General features: G+C 42.9%; 1 protein-coding gene across 1 annotated transcript; it reads right to left on the bottom strand.

Moving 5' to 3' along the window:
• Window positions 1–6935: 6935 nt before the first annotated feature.
• Window positions 6936–15229, bottom strand: CCN3 (cellular communication network factor 3). The gene is made up of 5 exons (XM_045453838.1): window positions 14863–15229; window positions 14510–14735; window positions 13217–13468; window positions 11793–12007; window positions 6936–8424 (listed from the first exon to the last, which is right to left on the bottom strand). Exons 1-5 carry the CDS (start codon window positions 14932–14934, stop codon window positions 8128–8130), a joined length of 1062 nt encoding a protein of 353 aa, XP_045309794.1. The 5' UTR covers window positions 14935–15229; the 3' UTR covers window positions 6936–8127.
• Between the last annotated feature and the right edge of the window lie 290 nt (window positions 15230–15519).

Genomic DNA, 15519 nt, shown 5'->3' on the forward strand with positions numbered 1-15519 from the left:
CTTTCCCCCAGAATACAATAAAATGTCTTCTCTGGACATTTTCAAAGCTATTTGCTCACCAAAGAAAAGAAAGGCACAAAACTAAAAGAGTGGTAGAAAATCAGTGAAAACAATGGCAGGGTGTAAGGGAGGATTGGGTAAGAGAAAATTAAGTAAAACTTAATAGATAGCATTTTGTGATGGGCCTTGAATCATAGGTAAGATTTCAAAAGGTAAAGCTAATGGGAGAAGGACATCCAGGTAGATGATATAGCAACAAGAAGAGTCTGGACACAAAAAAACTTGAGCCCTTATGCCAAAGGGAGAAAAGAACACATGATCCCTCTAAATAAACTATTAAACATGGGCTTGGAGGATAGATAGTTCTCTTAATGATTGAGGGATTACTGGGAGGCCTCACAAACTCCTGCATCACTGTCTTGAAATCTTCCAGATATGTGCTTATTGGGCTTAAGAGATGCCCTTTTCCCATAGTTGCTATAGAGAGATCTCTGTGAGTAGCTGACCTTCAGATGTGATACTGGCTTATGTAAGAACAGAGGTCTGAACTGCTTCAGACTTAGTTTTGGGACATTACTTTCTCTGGAAATTCTCTGGAATTTGGGGGCACCCAACATGGGACTGAGCTCTAGAGAGTCCACTCTCATGAAAATAGTCAAAATGACAAGCAGAAGAGGAAAGGCTGGAAAGACTTGATAATTTAATATGAAAACCTGAGGTCTAAGGACAAACTAACACAATACCCCAGACTATAAGCTTCGTAAGGGCAAGCACTGCATTTGCTTTGTTCACTGCTTCCCAGTTCCAGCACATTACTTGGAATGTGGTAGGTAATGAATCCATATTTGTTGAATTGATTTATTACTTAATTTATTAAGACATAAAAGAAGGAACACTTGCTTTCATCCCAATGGTTGGTGAAAAGCTCAAGACCACATTCCTCACAGTTCTTGGTCTCAGAATTATTACCCAGATTCAATGGTTTTTCTTGGCAAAGAGCTGCACATACCCCCCATGCCTCCTGTTAGAGAAGTTCCTTAGGTGGTGACCAGTACTCAGAGGACAATTTCTCCAAGCTTAGTAGTAGCCCTTCATCTATTTGACTGTCTTGAACATGTATTACCTTACTTTCCCAACTGGACTATATGTAACTCAGAATGTAGACAATAACACAGAGTGATTAAATGCACAAATTCTTGATTCAGAATCCAGGCTTTGATGTATAATAAATTTATGTTCCTGTATAAACTATTTATCTCCCCAAAGCTTTGTTTTCCTCATCTGTAATTTTGAGATATAGTAGTACCCAACTCATAGGATATTTATAAGAACTAAATGTAGTAATCTATGTAAAGCACTTTGCCTATTGCCTGGCACTTAATAATCTTGTAAGTATTATTTCTCTTTTTCCTCTACTTTTCCCTTAAAATTTCTAAATTTTATATACTCTAAAATCAACATTTAAAATATTTTCATATTTATGAAAGTAAGATAAATCTCACAATTGATGGTGTGTCCTAGGTAAATTATCATAGTTTTTATTTCTTTTTGATACACAAATTAATGGTACATTTTACAATTGACATCATCTAAAATAAGATAAAAATTGAAATTATTGTTATTACTGCTAATTTGACTATGTGAGGTACACAAGGAGATACGAAGCTTCAGGGTAGACATTGTGCATCATTCTGGGGCATCAATTCTACTTGAAGATTTGGGTGGGAAAAGTCAAATACACCAGCCAATTAGAGATTTTAGATGTTACGGGTGCCTGGGTGGCTCAGTCTATTAAGCATCTGACTCTTGATCTCAGCTCAGGTCTTGATCTCAGGGTAGTGAGTTCCAGCCCCACACTGGGTGTGGCACCTACTTAAAAAAAGAGAAATATTTTGGGGTTGCCTGTGTGTCTCAGTCTGTTAAGTGGCTGACTTTGGCTCAGGTTACAATCTCACAATTTGTGGGTTTGAGCCCTGCATGGGGCTCTGTGCTGATAGCTCAGAGCATAGAGCCTGCTTCCTATTCCGTGTCTCCCTCTCTCTTTGCCCTCCCCCACTCACTCTCTGTCTCTCAAAAATAAATATTAATTTTTTTTAAAAAAAGAAATTTTAGGTGTTATTTTTATATTTAACAAACATGGATATATGAAAGAGAAGTCAAGATTTACCTGAATTTTTTATTGAAAAATGTGGCGTGCCATAGAAACTTTGGCCTGAGATACTGGATTTCTGCTGTAGGTGTTCATTATGCTTTGCTGCTTCGAGTCATGTGACAGAAAAGTGTGAGAAGTACAGCGTGAAGCAGTGGTGAGATAATCAGACAAAGTCCCTGCCCTCCTGGAGCTTAAAGTCTAGTGGGGGACAGACTTCAAAACTGGTAACAGGGGCGGGGCGCTTTAGCTGTTGCGGTAGTCATTGTGACAAGAAGCAGCTGAGCACAAAGCAGGGTGTGGTCAGTTCCACTGGCGGCAAATGGGTGCCAGTCAAGAAATCTTAGAGAAGGTGAACTTACAGTAGATTCTTGAACAAGGATATGGAGTTTGGGGAGATGACAGAGCCCACCCAACAGGATCCTTGTAGTCTTTGTCCTTTTTTTTTTCTGGGGGCTGAGATGCTCTGCAAAGTATCAGGGAAGATCCTCATGGCTGAAATTTTAGAACTAGAACTTGCATTTATTGGCATCAACTCTGCCAAGGTCCTCTGAGCATCTTGGGGGTGGCCTTGCTTCAGCAGGACAAATCTGGGTCCCTTTGGAGCATACTGACCCTTATTTAACCCACACAGAGAACTCTGTAACCTCTTCCAGACTTCTGAGCCTCTGCCACAAGCAGAGCCCGCTTCTCAGATTTTGCTAATAAAAGTCCAAGCAATGTCCTCTTCTTGGATTATAAAATATTCATTTCCAGGATCCTTCCAGTAGAGCCAGCAGACAGTTCGTTCTGTGAAACACTGCCATTTGAATGGAACTGTATATTCTTTTGTAGAGCTCCCTGGGCTGAAATTCAGACCTTCCTTTTCTTGTCCTAAGGAGAGATACACATCCTTCAGGAAGAATGGTACAACATTGACATCCTTACCCTTTGCACCTCTTGATTATCCCCAGAACAGTTGGCTTAATGTAACAGTAATTCACAGTCCTCAGCTGGATGGCTGCAGAGAATTCATCATTATTCAGAGTTCAGCAAGTGCCAGTAGTGTTATTGAAGTGGTAATTGAATTTGGTGAACCCTCTGTGGTCCAGACAGCATAGCACTGCCGGCAAGAGCCATGCAGTGTGGTTAAGATGAATACATTTCCAATAATAATGAACCTTCAAACTAGGCTTGATAGCACACAGCCAAAAGGACATACTGTTTTGATAATTTGACTTATGATACTGAGCATTTTGGATCGAAGCCATGTGGAAGGATGACAATGTGTACCTGCGGGAAGATCCTGGGAGAAAAATCCAGTACTTCCTAGAAATCTCTGTGGAAAGTTCTATTGATAATCTCATCAGGCAGAGATATGTCTGTGGCCAATTATTTCCTTGTACAAAAACGTCCTTGCCACATTCTTGAACTGAACCCTTGTGTGGTAAAAGAAAAATTTCCAAATAATTTTCAATGAAGTGTGCCTTATCACTAAACAGCAATTAAGTGCTTTCAAAATTTCACATTCACAGAATGATCTCAACAATCTCACTACTTTGCAATGCTGTTTCTAAAAGAGAACATTTATAGTTTGGGAAAATAGCACAAAAATGAAAACTGCTGGAATTGTTTTGGTTGCTGAAAATATACTTGGCCTCATGGCTGCGGCACTGAAGAGGGAAAGAGCTTTGGCTCTGAGCTCAGGCAGACCCTGACTTTGAACCCCATCTCCTTCATTTACTGTGTCCTTAATAGGTCATTAGCTTCCTTTATATTCTCCATCTTTCCCTGTAAAAATGAGGTCAGTAGTATCTACCTCTGAACATGACAAGCAATGAATAAGGAACGGAGCTTGGCTCCACTGGATACTTACTATTAGAATAGCTGTCATTTGCTGGCCTACTATGTGCCTCGCAGTCAAGTGCTTATGAACGTGTATTATTTTACAACAGTGTGTGGTTGCTACTAAGGGTGACCTGGTTTGCCTGGTACTGTCCGATCTTACAACCGAAAGTCCTGAGTCCCAGAAAACTTCTTGGTCCAGGACAAACAAGGGTGGTTGGCCACTCAATCAATATTATGGTCTCCTCTTACAGGTGTGGAAACTGAGGCTCAGAGAGTATGTACAAGTTTTCCAATATCCCACAGCTAGGAAAGAGTAGGCCTGGTATTCAAACCCAGGCTTGAACAGCTCCCAAACCTGCACTCTTTCTGCAGCCTTCAACCCTGCTCAGTAAATGTTGCTTTCCTTGCTGTATTACTAGAACATTCTGGACTTAACAGATATTTGTAGATCAGATCACATTTTTTCAAATGTCTTCAGTTATTTCAGGATTGCATGCCTGCATGTGTGCTTGTGTGTGTCAGAGAGTGGGGGATTGCTCTCCAAGTGATAGTAATAATGAAATTGATAGTTTAAAAGCCTAACATTTATTTCAAAGAAATTTCTACCTTTTGTTCATTCATTCATTCATTCATTCGTTTAATAGATATATAGTGAAGTCCTACCGTGTGCCAGATACTGGGGCAGATACAAAGAAGACTAAGATGCTGGCCTCAAGATGCTCAGTGTAAAGGAATTTAAAGAATTGGTTGTAAAAGACTGTGAGATTATGATGGTAGAGGGAAGCCTACATCATTCCTATCTCCCCTTGCACACTCAAGCCATGCAGATCTTCTGTAATGAAGCTACAAGCTTATTCCTGACACTAGGTTTTCTGCACTAGCTGTTACTTCTGCTTTGCAGATTCTTTCTCCTAATCTTGGTCATTCAGATCTAGGATGAAATGTTACCTCTTCAGAAAGAGCTTCCTTGCCACCTCCAGCTAAATTGGCCACTGAGAAATTCTTAGCTCACCCTGTTTTGATGATCTTCTAGGATTTATTTATCACTATTTGATACTCATCTTCTTTGACCGTTTACTGCTTTTTGCCTGCTTGTGCCAACAGGGAGAATGGAAATTCCAGGGAGGAGAGATAACTTGTTTATTTTATTGTTTCTTTTACTGATGGCGATATTCCCAGAACTTAAAACAATGCTAGGCACCCAGAAGCAGTCAGTAAGTATTTTTTGAATGAACAAAATGAATGCCCTAACAAGTGTTTTGGATGTGGGAAAGGGCAGCCAACTCAATGAGTAGAGGTAGGAGGGGAACTTTGCTTGAAGGGATCTCTGAATTTAGCTTTGCCCTTCCCCCTCACCACCTGACCACCACCCCCCTGCTCTTAAAGGTATGTTTTCAGTTAAAAAAAGAAAATACAAGAAAATAAAGGGCCCAACTTGGCATAACACTATACTGCTTTACTGCCCATTGTCTCTAGTTCTCTTTACATTTGTGTCCATAAATATTCTTGAACAAAACCCACTTTTTTTCATAGTTCTACACCTTTTTTGGGGATGTAAGTATTTTCTGACATTTTAATTTTAAAGGTAACTTTGTTCTTCATCATAATGGCTGTACGGGGATTTATCTAAACAAATCTACATCATTGGACCTTTGGATGTCCCCATCTTGCCATTATGGACAATATTGGACTGAGCAGCCTCATAGATAGATTATCTTTGACAGATCCACGTGATAAAGTAGAAACAAAAGGACTTTGGTTTGAGTTCTAGATCCATATGTTTAAAAGTTTTTGAGTTTACTCATGTGTAACATGGGGAGGAGTGTCTACTTCACAGGGCCACTGGGAAATTAAAGGCTGTTAATGAAGGTAAGTGCTCAGCACAAAGTAAGTGTGCAGTAAATGTTAGCTATCCTTAATAATTTCCTTTGACTAAACTCTAGAAATCCAATTGGCTTTCCAATCTATCTTAAGGGACAAATAGAAACATCCTAGATAAATGGGTAAGGAAGGAGGCTGCAGGTAAGGGGAAGTAAAGTTGGGAATATGATTTTTTTTTTTTAATTATGAGAGAACTATAGACCCATTGCATCCACCAGGACTTTAACATAAAGGTTATATTAATTCTGACCCTCACCCTGCCCAGATGGCAGCCCCTGTCCCTGCTGGGCTTTGCATTGCCCCTGGATATATGCTTTTCTGGGCACAAGGTAAGAGCAGGTTGATCGAGATAATGCTGGTGGTTTAAGCTGGGTAATTGGGAGGATGGAGAGCCCTTTGACTAGAGAATGAAGCCAGAGAGGCAAGTTTTGTTTGATCCATGTTTAATTTTTAATACACAGATGTGTCTAGCAGGTTGTCCAGAAAAAAATATTAGGGCTCAAGATGTTGGCTTGAGTAAATAGTGTGGAGAATATCTGAGGCCTTAGCAATAGAGATCACCTAACTCAGCAAGAACTGTCTTTTGCTTCCCTGCTGCTAAGACATTGCAAGCTCATCTAAAAATAGCTACATTGCTTTCAATAGATGCTGTCACTTGGTGTATGATTGAATTTGTTAATTTTAATTTTACTTATATTTTCCTTTTAATATTGAAGTATAATGAACATATAGTGTTATATTAGTTTCAGGTGTACAATATAAGGGGCCAACAATTCGTTACATTACTCAGTGTTCATCGCGAGAAGTGTGCTCTTACCCCCCTCTATCTATTTCACCCAACCCCGGACTCACATCCCCTCTGACAACCACCAGTGTGTTCTCTGTATTTAAGAGTCTGGCTTCTTTTGTTTGTCTCTTTTTTTCGTTGTTTTGTTCCCAAAATTCCACATGTGAGTGAAATCATATGGCATTGGTCTTTGTCTGAGTTACTTCACTTAGCACTGTGCTCTCTAGGTCCATCCATTGTTTATATTTTCAATGAACAACTCATAAGCCCATAAGTAATGGCATAGTCACACACTGATAAAATCGTGTTTATTTAGTGATGTCTGACAAATAGAGAAAGTAAAAAGAATATTAAAAAATGTATAATTTACATATAAATACTTTAAAAGAGAAAAGCTGAACACATATGGTGACATTAAAAGGATGTATACATTTAAGTTTGCAGGCTATCTTATAGCTTGACAAATTAGATACACATATGTATACACATATATCTTGTTTGTGAGTTTGCATAATTAGGGCCCAAGGATAAGTTTTGGGCATGTCTACAATAATTCTGAACTCCCATAAAATTTATGGTATTTTACCACCACGGTCATGGTGATTTTGTTCTTCTTTTTCAAAATCTACTACCAGCACATTTGAAAGTCATCAGAGGGCCCCGGTTTCCTCATCAGTAAGGTGAGAAAGTCTCTGCTGATATGTTCTGCTTCTTCTGAATGAAAAAGTGGGGAGCTCCAGCAGCCTCCAGCGTGTAGAAATGGAAGGGCTGAGCGGCCTGGTCTCCTCTGCATCAAGCAGAGTTTTCTGTTGGCTTCTTTCTTTGGAAAGGAGTCAACTCGTGTGAAATGGAGCAAGTTTATCGCACCAGTCCACTTAACTAACAAACATTCCATTCCTGTAGATACAGTCTGCTTCCTAGTATGCAACGAAACAGAAGACTAATGGTCTCTGGATTTCAAATTGAACAACTACACGTGTCCTCGGATCTTGAACTTGGAAGTTCAGAGTTGAGCTGCTCAAAAAGAGCGCTCTACAGAGGCCTGTCAAGTCAAAGATATATGCCAAGATATTTGTATGACAACGTATTCAGTATGATATTAAACATCACTGACATTTGTGACAGTGACATTTTCTTGACATTCCACTAGTGTATAACAAAGTAAGATGAGTGTAATGTGATCATCTACACAGTAAAAACATGTATCTGATTTCTTACATTTATAGAAATTTTCATTTGTAGCCAATACCACAGAAAAGTAAATCACCCCTAAGTACTATCCTGAGCTTAACTTGATTTCAAGTTTACAGTTAATCAGATCTTTCATTAAAAAAACAAGACAGATATAACTGACCTCATATGACTACAGGCAATACATAGGACTCAGGGGTAAAGTAATAATTCTTCCTAATTTTTCTTATATTCATTTGATGTTGGGTAGCTACACTTTGCCTCTTTAGGTATCCTCCTCAAGGAACACATCTTACATTTCTCCTCTGCTGGTGTTTGGCTTTAACTCTTGGAGTAAGGCCTCGTGGTTATGAGGACAGTTGCTGTGACAGGTGCAGGTCCCAATGGTCATCACTGGTTTCTTGATGATTTGCCCTGGGGAGCACTGGAACTCTACCTGGATGGTTTTGGTGTTATGGGGGGTGCAGCACCGGCCATCACTGCAGACCCCACAGTACCTGGGCTTGTAGGTGTGCAGGCTGGTACAGTTCTTGAACTGCAGGTGGATGGCTTTGAGTGACTTTGTGGTACGAAGACACTTCTTACCTTTCTAAGAAAGAAGAAAAGGAGCAATTCATGGAATGGCTACCATTCCTCTGTGGGACCATTTTAGGGATACGGAATAAATTGCTAGTTGCCTACCCAATATCCATTGTGCTTTCTTCTTCGCTGACATAGATTAGTTTTGTTTGGATAATCTGGTCAGGTAAAAGTATTTGCTTCCCCAGAGTATTTGGGAGCTTGAAATGGCTTTGTGCTAAAGTTCTGGCCAATGATATATAAACCAAGGGATTCTTGGAAACCCTTTGCCTTTCAGACAGGTACAGTTCTTTATTGCTTCCTGGATTCATTTTCTTTCCTGCCTAGAATGTGAAAACCTGGCCTAATCGTACACAACCATCTTTTGACCTTGTGCTGATAAGGATGAGGGTAAAAGTGTATATAGGCTAAAGAAAGCTATTTTTTTCAAGGCACTGAAACAGTCTTTGATGTTTTTTTATCCAATGCATTCTTAGGTGTTATAAAGAGAAAGGAAATATACCTGGCAACATTGCACGCCTTCTAATGTTTCAAATACTTTTCAGCATTAACTCACTTAACCTTATTAACAACATTCACCCCTACAAGGATCTGTTATTCACATAAGGGACAACTACCCACGTTTCACAGATGAGTAAATGGAGTCTCACAGGGTTAACATCACCAGAAATATCTAGTTAGTGAATGAATGAATGACACAAGCCCAATCTTTCTAATATACTATAACCTCAGGAATGTCTAAGACAATGAGATATTAAGGTTATTTTCCATGAAGTCAAGGTAAGTGGAGAATTTATTCAATATGCCATTAGTAATGGTTGATAAGGACCCCCCCCATATTTATAATTCAGGACGACATTGACTCTATGGTTATTTTCCACTTAGATTTCTTCACATACTAATTCGCCACAATTCTCTTCTGCTTTTCACCTTCTTAGGCAGAGCCCACAGCTATGGAGTGCTGAGGCTAGGGATTCTCTTAAATCAGTGGCTCTCAAATTGTATTGTACATCAGAATCTTCTAGAAAGTTTGCTAAAACATAGATTATTGGGCCTTAGATCCATGGTTTCCGACTCAATAGGTCTGATGTGAGCCCCAGTAATTTGCATTTCTAACGAGTTCTTAGATGCTGCTGCTGGTCTTTGAGAAGCACACTGAAACATCTCTTGGTGTTAGGAAGTAATGATTATTATGCTAGTATTTCCCTAGATTCCAAATAAATTTTGGAATCTTTATGAAATGTATGTATCTCAAATATAATACTTCTTAATATTAAACTGGGTGCAAGTTACATTAAAAATATAAATTTTGGCGAAAGAAACAATAGAAAAAGCAAAATTTTAGAGGCATGACATGGAAATGCCTTATTTAATAAAGAAGCAAGTGTGTCCTTGACAATAGTAAGGGTCTCTTGTTTCTTACCTTTTCATATTTAATGTGTAGCATATATTCTTGCTAATGTCCACAAAAAAGGGTACAAGATCAGTAACATCTGAGTGTGTGGATATGTGTGTGTGTGTGTGTGTGTGTATGTGTGTGAGAGAGAGAGAGAGAGAGAGAGAGAGAGAGAGAGAAGCAGAGAGACAGACAGGAGAGGGGAACAGAGACAGAAAGAGAGACAAAGGTGGCTTTGTGGGTGAATCTACATAACTGTGCAACAGGTATGTTAGAATTCCCTAAGTGTGTGGGGCACCTGTGTGGCTCAGTTGGTTAAGCGTCTGACATCAGCTCAGGTCATGATCTCTTGGTTCATGAGTTTGAGCCCTGCGTCAGGCTCTGTGCTGACAGCTCAGAGCCTAGAGCCTGCTTCGGATTCTGTGTCTCCCTCTTTCTCTGCCCCTCCCCTGCTCATATACTATCTCTCTCTCAAAAATAAATAAAAATATAAAAAAAAAATTTTTAATTAAAAAAATAATTAACTGGCTCAGTTGGTTAAATGTCCAACTTCAGCTCAGGTCATGATCTCATGGTTCGTGAGTTTGAGCCCCGCATCAGGCTCTGGCTTGAGCCTGCTTGGATTCTGTGTCTCCCTCTCTCTGCCCCTCCCCTACTCTCACTGTGTGTGTGTGTCTCTCAAAAATAAATACACATTACATAAATAAATAAATAAACAAATAACTATATAAATAGAATTCCCCTAAGTGTGGGAAGGTGCAGCTTCTAGCTTATCTTAGAGATAAGATGCTTCTAGGTGTTATTTCAAAATTGGTGGAAGAAACATAAATTAGGATGGACTTCCAAGTCATATAGCTAAGTAGCTATTTAACTAATATGACCACTAGAGACTCTCATTTTAGCAACAAATGGAAATGAGGCCTAATGTTAAGTAATGGTGCCTAATGTTAACAGAGTAATCTATGCCCAGACACTTTACAAATTCATTCTACGTAATCTTCATGACAACTTTGAGGTAGGTACTGTCGACGGTCCCATTATATGGGGGAAGGAATTGAGGCTTAGAGGTTAAGAAAATGGACCCAGATTCCACAGCTAGTTCATGGAGTAAGCCAGGGTTTTAGGCTGTCTGGCTCCAGGGTTGCACCCTTAGGCATTCGATGATATTGCCTCAGTGTGCAGATATGTAAATCTTTCATTGCTAGAAACTGTTTTATTTTAGCATTAAGTTTGTACAAATTTCCAACTAATGGTTCAATTTGGGTATTGAATTTATCTGATCTAGGGCTCTGGTAACAAGGCGTGTGATGTCATCAGGAACCAATCAGAGCTTCTGATCCACATGCCTTATACTCTGTGTTAACATACTGAGTTGATATAATTCCAGCAAAAAAGGAAAGAAATGTGCTATTTTATTTGGCACATATCGCCTTATGCTGGCAAATATACTATTCCCACTAGACTTTTTAAAATACTGAAAATAATTCCCAGACACCCATTCATTTATTCGTCCACAATTGTGTATCAAGCACACAATATGTACAGGTAGGATGTTGGGGACTGAGGGCTGAGTAAGGAAGACATGGTTTCTATCCTGTGCTTCCTGCAGATCAAGCCTAAAGGGGTGAAGAAAACTGATGTCAGAAATCACTTCTCTCAAATCAACTGTGCTCGGCAACTGAGCCACCAGTTTTTCTCCAGGAATGCAGTGATATTTGCCAGATCATTCTCAACTAGGGCTCCACCCTCTTTACCTGTGGACCGGCTGTGAGTTGCTTGGGATATTTCAATACATTAAAGAGAAGGAAGAAAAAGAAGGTAAACTCACTCATTTCAGGAACCTCTCTGCCTTTCCTCTGGGGCTCACTCCCAAGCTACAGCTGACCCCCGAGTCAACAAGTATCACAGTGTCACAGTGACTGTCTAGAGCCCAGATGCCCATCAGGCAACATGACCTCCTCTGGCTGCCTCCAGGCTCCTACCTTATCTGTCGGTTGCTTGTGTTCTTGTTCACAGGGCCGCACCATGCAGAGGCGAGTCTGCTTCACCATCTCACACTGTGGATTCCGGTTGGTGACCCGGGTGGAAAAACCCATGCCACAGCTCTTGGAGCATGCGCTCCACTCCGTGGTCTGCTCAATGCAGTTGATGCTAGAGTCGGAGACTGCAACACCTACAGTGGCTTCTGTCCTGTAGGCTATGGGATGTACAAATCAAGGTGGCCATATTGAGTAAACCACGGGGATTGCTGAGTGGTCCTTTCAACCATCATTGGAAAGAGGGTTCATTCAATTCTGTACCTACTAAACTCAGGTGCTTTCAGGGGCCAGAACTGGATCTCTGTATTTATAAACCCTAAAGAGGTAGCACAATACCAGCACAGTGTAGGCCTTTAAGAAAGCTTTGAAGAAGGACTGTTGAATTGTCCTTAAGAAGCTTGGAAGACACTGTCTTAAAGAAGCCTGGTAGTCTCAAGAATGTAGAACAGTATAGCATCAACAGCCATTCCATAAACTGTAGCATTTTCAACATGCGATTTTGTACAGAGAAAGGATCATGATGGAATTTTAATTAGATGAGCAATTAGAACCTCTCAACTCAAGGCAATACTTTGAAATACTTTGCTCTAGACTGGTAAAACTGGTTGTTTGGATTATGGGATATAGACACTTGGACTTTGATTACAAAAAGTTCTGTCCCAACACTTAACATGTATGGCTTGGGGCTCTCTCTTCTACATGGCAGTTTTCCTATCTGTAGGTCATGGTTGATCATTTCTGACCTCAGAAAAACTGTAAAGCTCCATGTACTGCCAGTATAAATAATCTGGGTGATTAATGACTTCAAAAATAGTCTCTCCTGACTCTTGAATTTTTCTTTTCAAAAAACAATTTCCTTTATACGATAAAACAAAAAGAAAAGCAAAACAAAGACCCTTCACCCTTCCGCCAGCATCTGGAAAAGTGACATGTCTCTGTGATACCGGTTCAGGGAAAAGTAGCAGTCTTTACGGATGCTACTTGAGAGCCCAAGGTAATACACAGAATCCAGAAAAGAGTGATAATTTATAGTTTTTACTTTTATCTTTGTGATGTTTTTAAGGGTCAAATGGGGGCAGATGAAAATCTAAACAGTAGTCATCCAATAAGACAAAATCAATCCCCTTGCTCAAAAGAACCACTGAATGCAGCAGGTTCTCTTTAGGAGAAACTGTGTGCATACTTCAACAACTTGGCTAGGATTCCAACACGTGATGTGCTTGATCTCAGTGGGCAATCTGGAATCCACAACCGAATGGGCAGAAACTGAGGCCAGTTTCTCATTGCAGATCCCCAAAGAGGATACATGCCTCCTGCCTGCATTTAACCTGGGCACTGATCACCGTCAGGTATCCTGAGTATCTTACCTGGAAGGGCAAGGCCTCCTAATTCTGCCTTCTCATTTGAGTCACAGATCCACTTTTCACAGCACTCCCCAGGCACTTCGACTTTCCTGGGAGCTGGGCAGTCAGGCTGGGGCAGGAGCAGGTCTTCCTCGCAGCGGGGCACACAGCCAATCTGCCCATCTCTGCAGGTGCACTGGTATTTGCAGCTTGGCTGAAAGGTCTCTCCACTTTGGTAAATGACCCCATCAAACACGCAGTTGTCTCCTTCTACAGCTAGGGCGTCAGGGGAGCAAGGCGCAGAGGGAAGGGCAGAGAGAATAAACAACAACACAGCTAGAAAAGCTACATGCAAACCTCGGGTCCTTCTTTTCCTAGTTTCTTCTCTATCTCTGGCAGAGAGATGTCCTCTTGGAGGCCTCCCTGAGCAAGAAGAAACCCATCTCATTCTGCCACTTATTTTGCAGATGAAGAAAGAGGAGCACAACTAAGAAGTGACACTCCCCAGGTGCCACAGCTCTTGCTCCCAATGATAAAGTCATTTAGCTAGAACCTCCTTGACCTCTCCTATTCCAGCAGGTTAGAATTAAAAAGACAAAAGTACACTTCGTATTCTCCAAACAGGTTAACTGGTCAAATCGGGAAGGGTGCTGGGATTCCTTGGCACTCCAGCACAATAAATCATCACCAGCTTAGAGAAGAAAGGAGAAGGCTATTCCAATCCCTCTTGTGGGGTTGGAGGGATGCAGGCAGCCTCAGACTAAATGGTGCACCACGTGGAAAAATGACCCCCCCATCGATTAGGTCTCACCAGCCTGGACTGGCCCGTTGCCTGCATTCTATTTTATTCACAGTCCAAACTGGGGTTACGTAGTGGTCCCAGAAGACCAGGGGCTGTTTTAGCTCAAACAGGACCATTACAGGTGTGAAAACAAACGTGCTGGGGAACTGTGAGCATATGAGTTATCCCAGAATCCCGTCACCCACAAGCATCCCCTTGGAAATGTCAAAAGGAAATGATTTCACTGGCTCTAAACTCTGCTCCGCTGCCCCTCTATCTAGAGGCAAGTGACGAATGCTTCTCACCTTTGCGGGCAGGTTTCCTCTCTGGCTTCTGGCGGCTCCCCAAAGCCGCAAGCACCCGCACCCCGCCCCGCCCCGCCCCAGACCATACCTGGCGCACAGTAAGCCCTCCACAAACATGACCTACTGCACCATCACCATTATTATTATTTGCACGTCACCCTCTGGGAAGAGGAGGAGAGGAAAAGGCAGCTTGCGGGAGCAGAGGGCAGGAGGCGCAGGGGGCCGGATTACCCATGCAGATGCCGGTTCCCGTGCTGGGGTCCGCTCTGCGGTCGCAGAAGAGGCCGCGGCTCTCCTCGCAAGGCTCCAGCAGCGAGCAGCTCTCGCCGCGCTGGCGGGCGCACACCAGACAGCAGGAGCAGTCGTCCAGCACGGCCCTCACCCCGGGGGCGCAGGTTGGCGGCGTCTTGGGACACCGCACGGGACACTGGGCGGGACAGCGCTGGGTCGCAGCGACCTGGTGCAGGCGGGACGAGGAGAAAGCCCTCAGCAGGAAAGATCGAAGGCAGAGCCACTCGGTCACCGGGCGCGGGCCACTCATTAGGGCAAAGTAACCAGACGCAGCTTAGGGGCGCGCCACTCACCTGTCCCAGGACGTGGAGCAGCAGGAAACCCAGGCAAAAGCACCGCTTCGACAGACTCTGCACACTCTGCATGATCGGGCTTTTCCCTCCCGCTTTGAAGAGACAAGACTTGGCGCCCCAGATCGGCCCGGCTGGCCCCGCTGCAGGTCCGGCGCCCGCCTCTGTCCCCCGGCGGCACCGGCGCAGGTTTTATAGCGCGTTCCCGGGACGCGCTCGCGCGGGTTGGCTGCAGGGCCTGCAAGGGGAGGCGGGGGGGGGGGGGGGGATCTGCTGGGTGGGGAATGGAACGAACCCCGGGGTTGCCATGGCAATTGGCCGTGGGTGCCGCTCTCCTTAGGGCGCGGCCCCGGGGCCTGCGTGTGCCTGTGTGTGGCGACTGGCTTTTCCCGAAGCGCCGGGAGGGGCAGGGTGGAGTCTCGGGGCCGGGACCCAGGGCTCGCTCGAGCGCGTGGGAAGGAAACGCCCGTTTCCTCCTGGAAGCCGCTTTGCCTTCCCCCAGGACCGAGACACCGGCACTCCCCACCACGCTGCGCGCTGGCCGTTGCAAGCACACGTGGGGCTCTCCTCCGGGGGTGCCTGCAGTTCGGGGCCATCTGTGGGGGGTTGGCGAGAGGCCCAGGGGTTTAGTCATAAGGGAAGCACATGCAAGTTTGTCAC

The sequence above is a fragment of the Leopardus geoffroyi genome, chromosome C3, assembly GCF_018350155.1.
Source record: "Leopardus geoffroyi isolate Oge1 chromosome C3, O.geoffroyi_Oge1_pat1.0, whole genome shotgun sequence".
In the NCBI taxonomy this organism is placed as follows: domain Eukaryota; kingdom Metazoa; phylum Chordata; class Mammalia; order Carnivora; family Felidae; genus Leopardus; species Leopardus geoffroyi.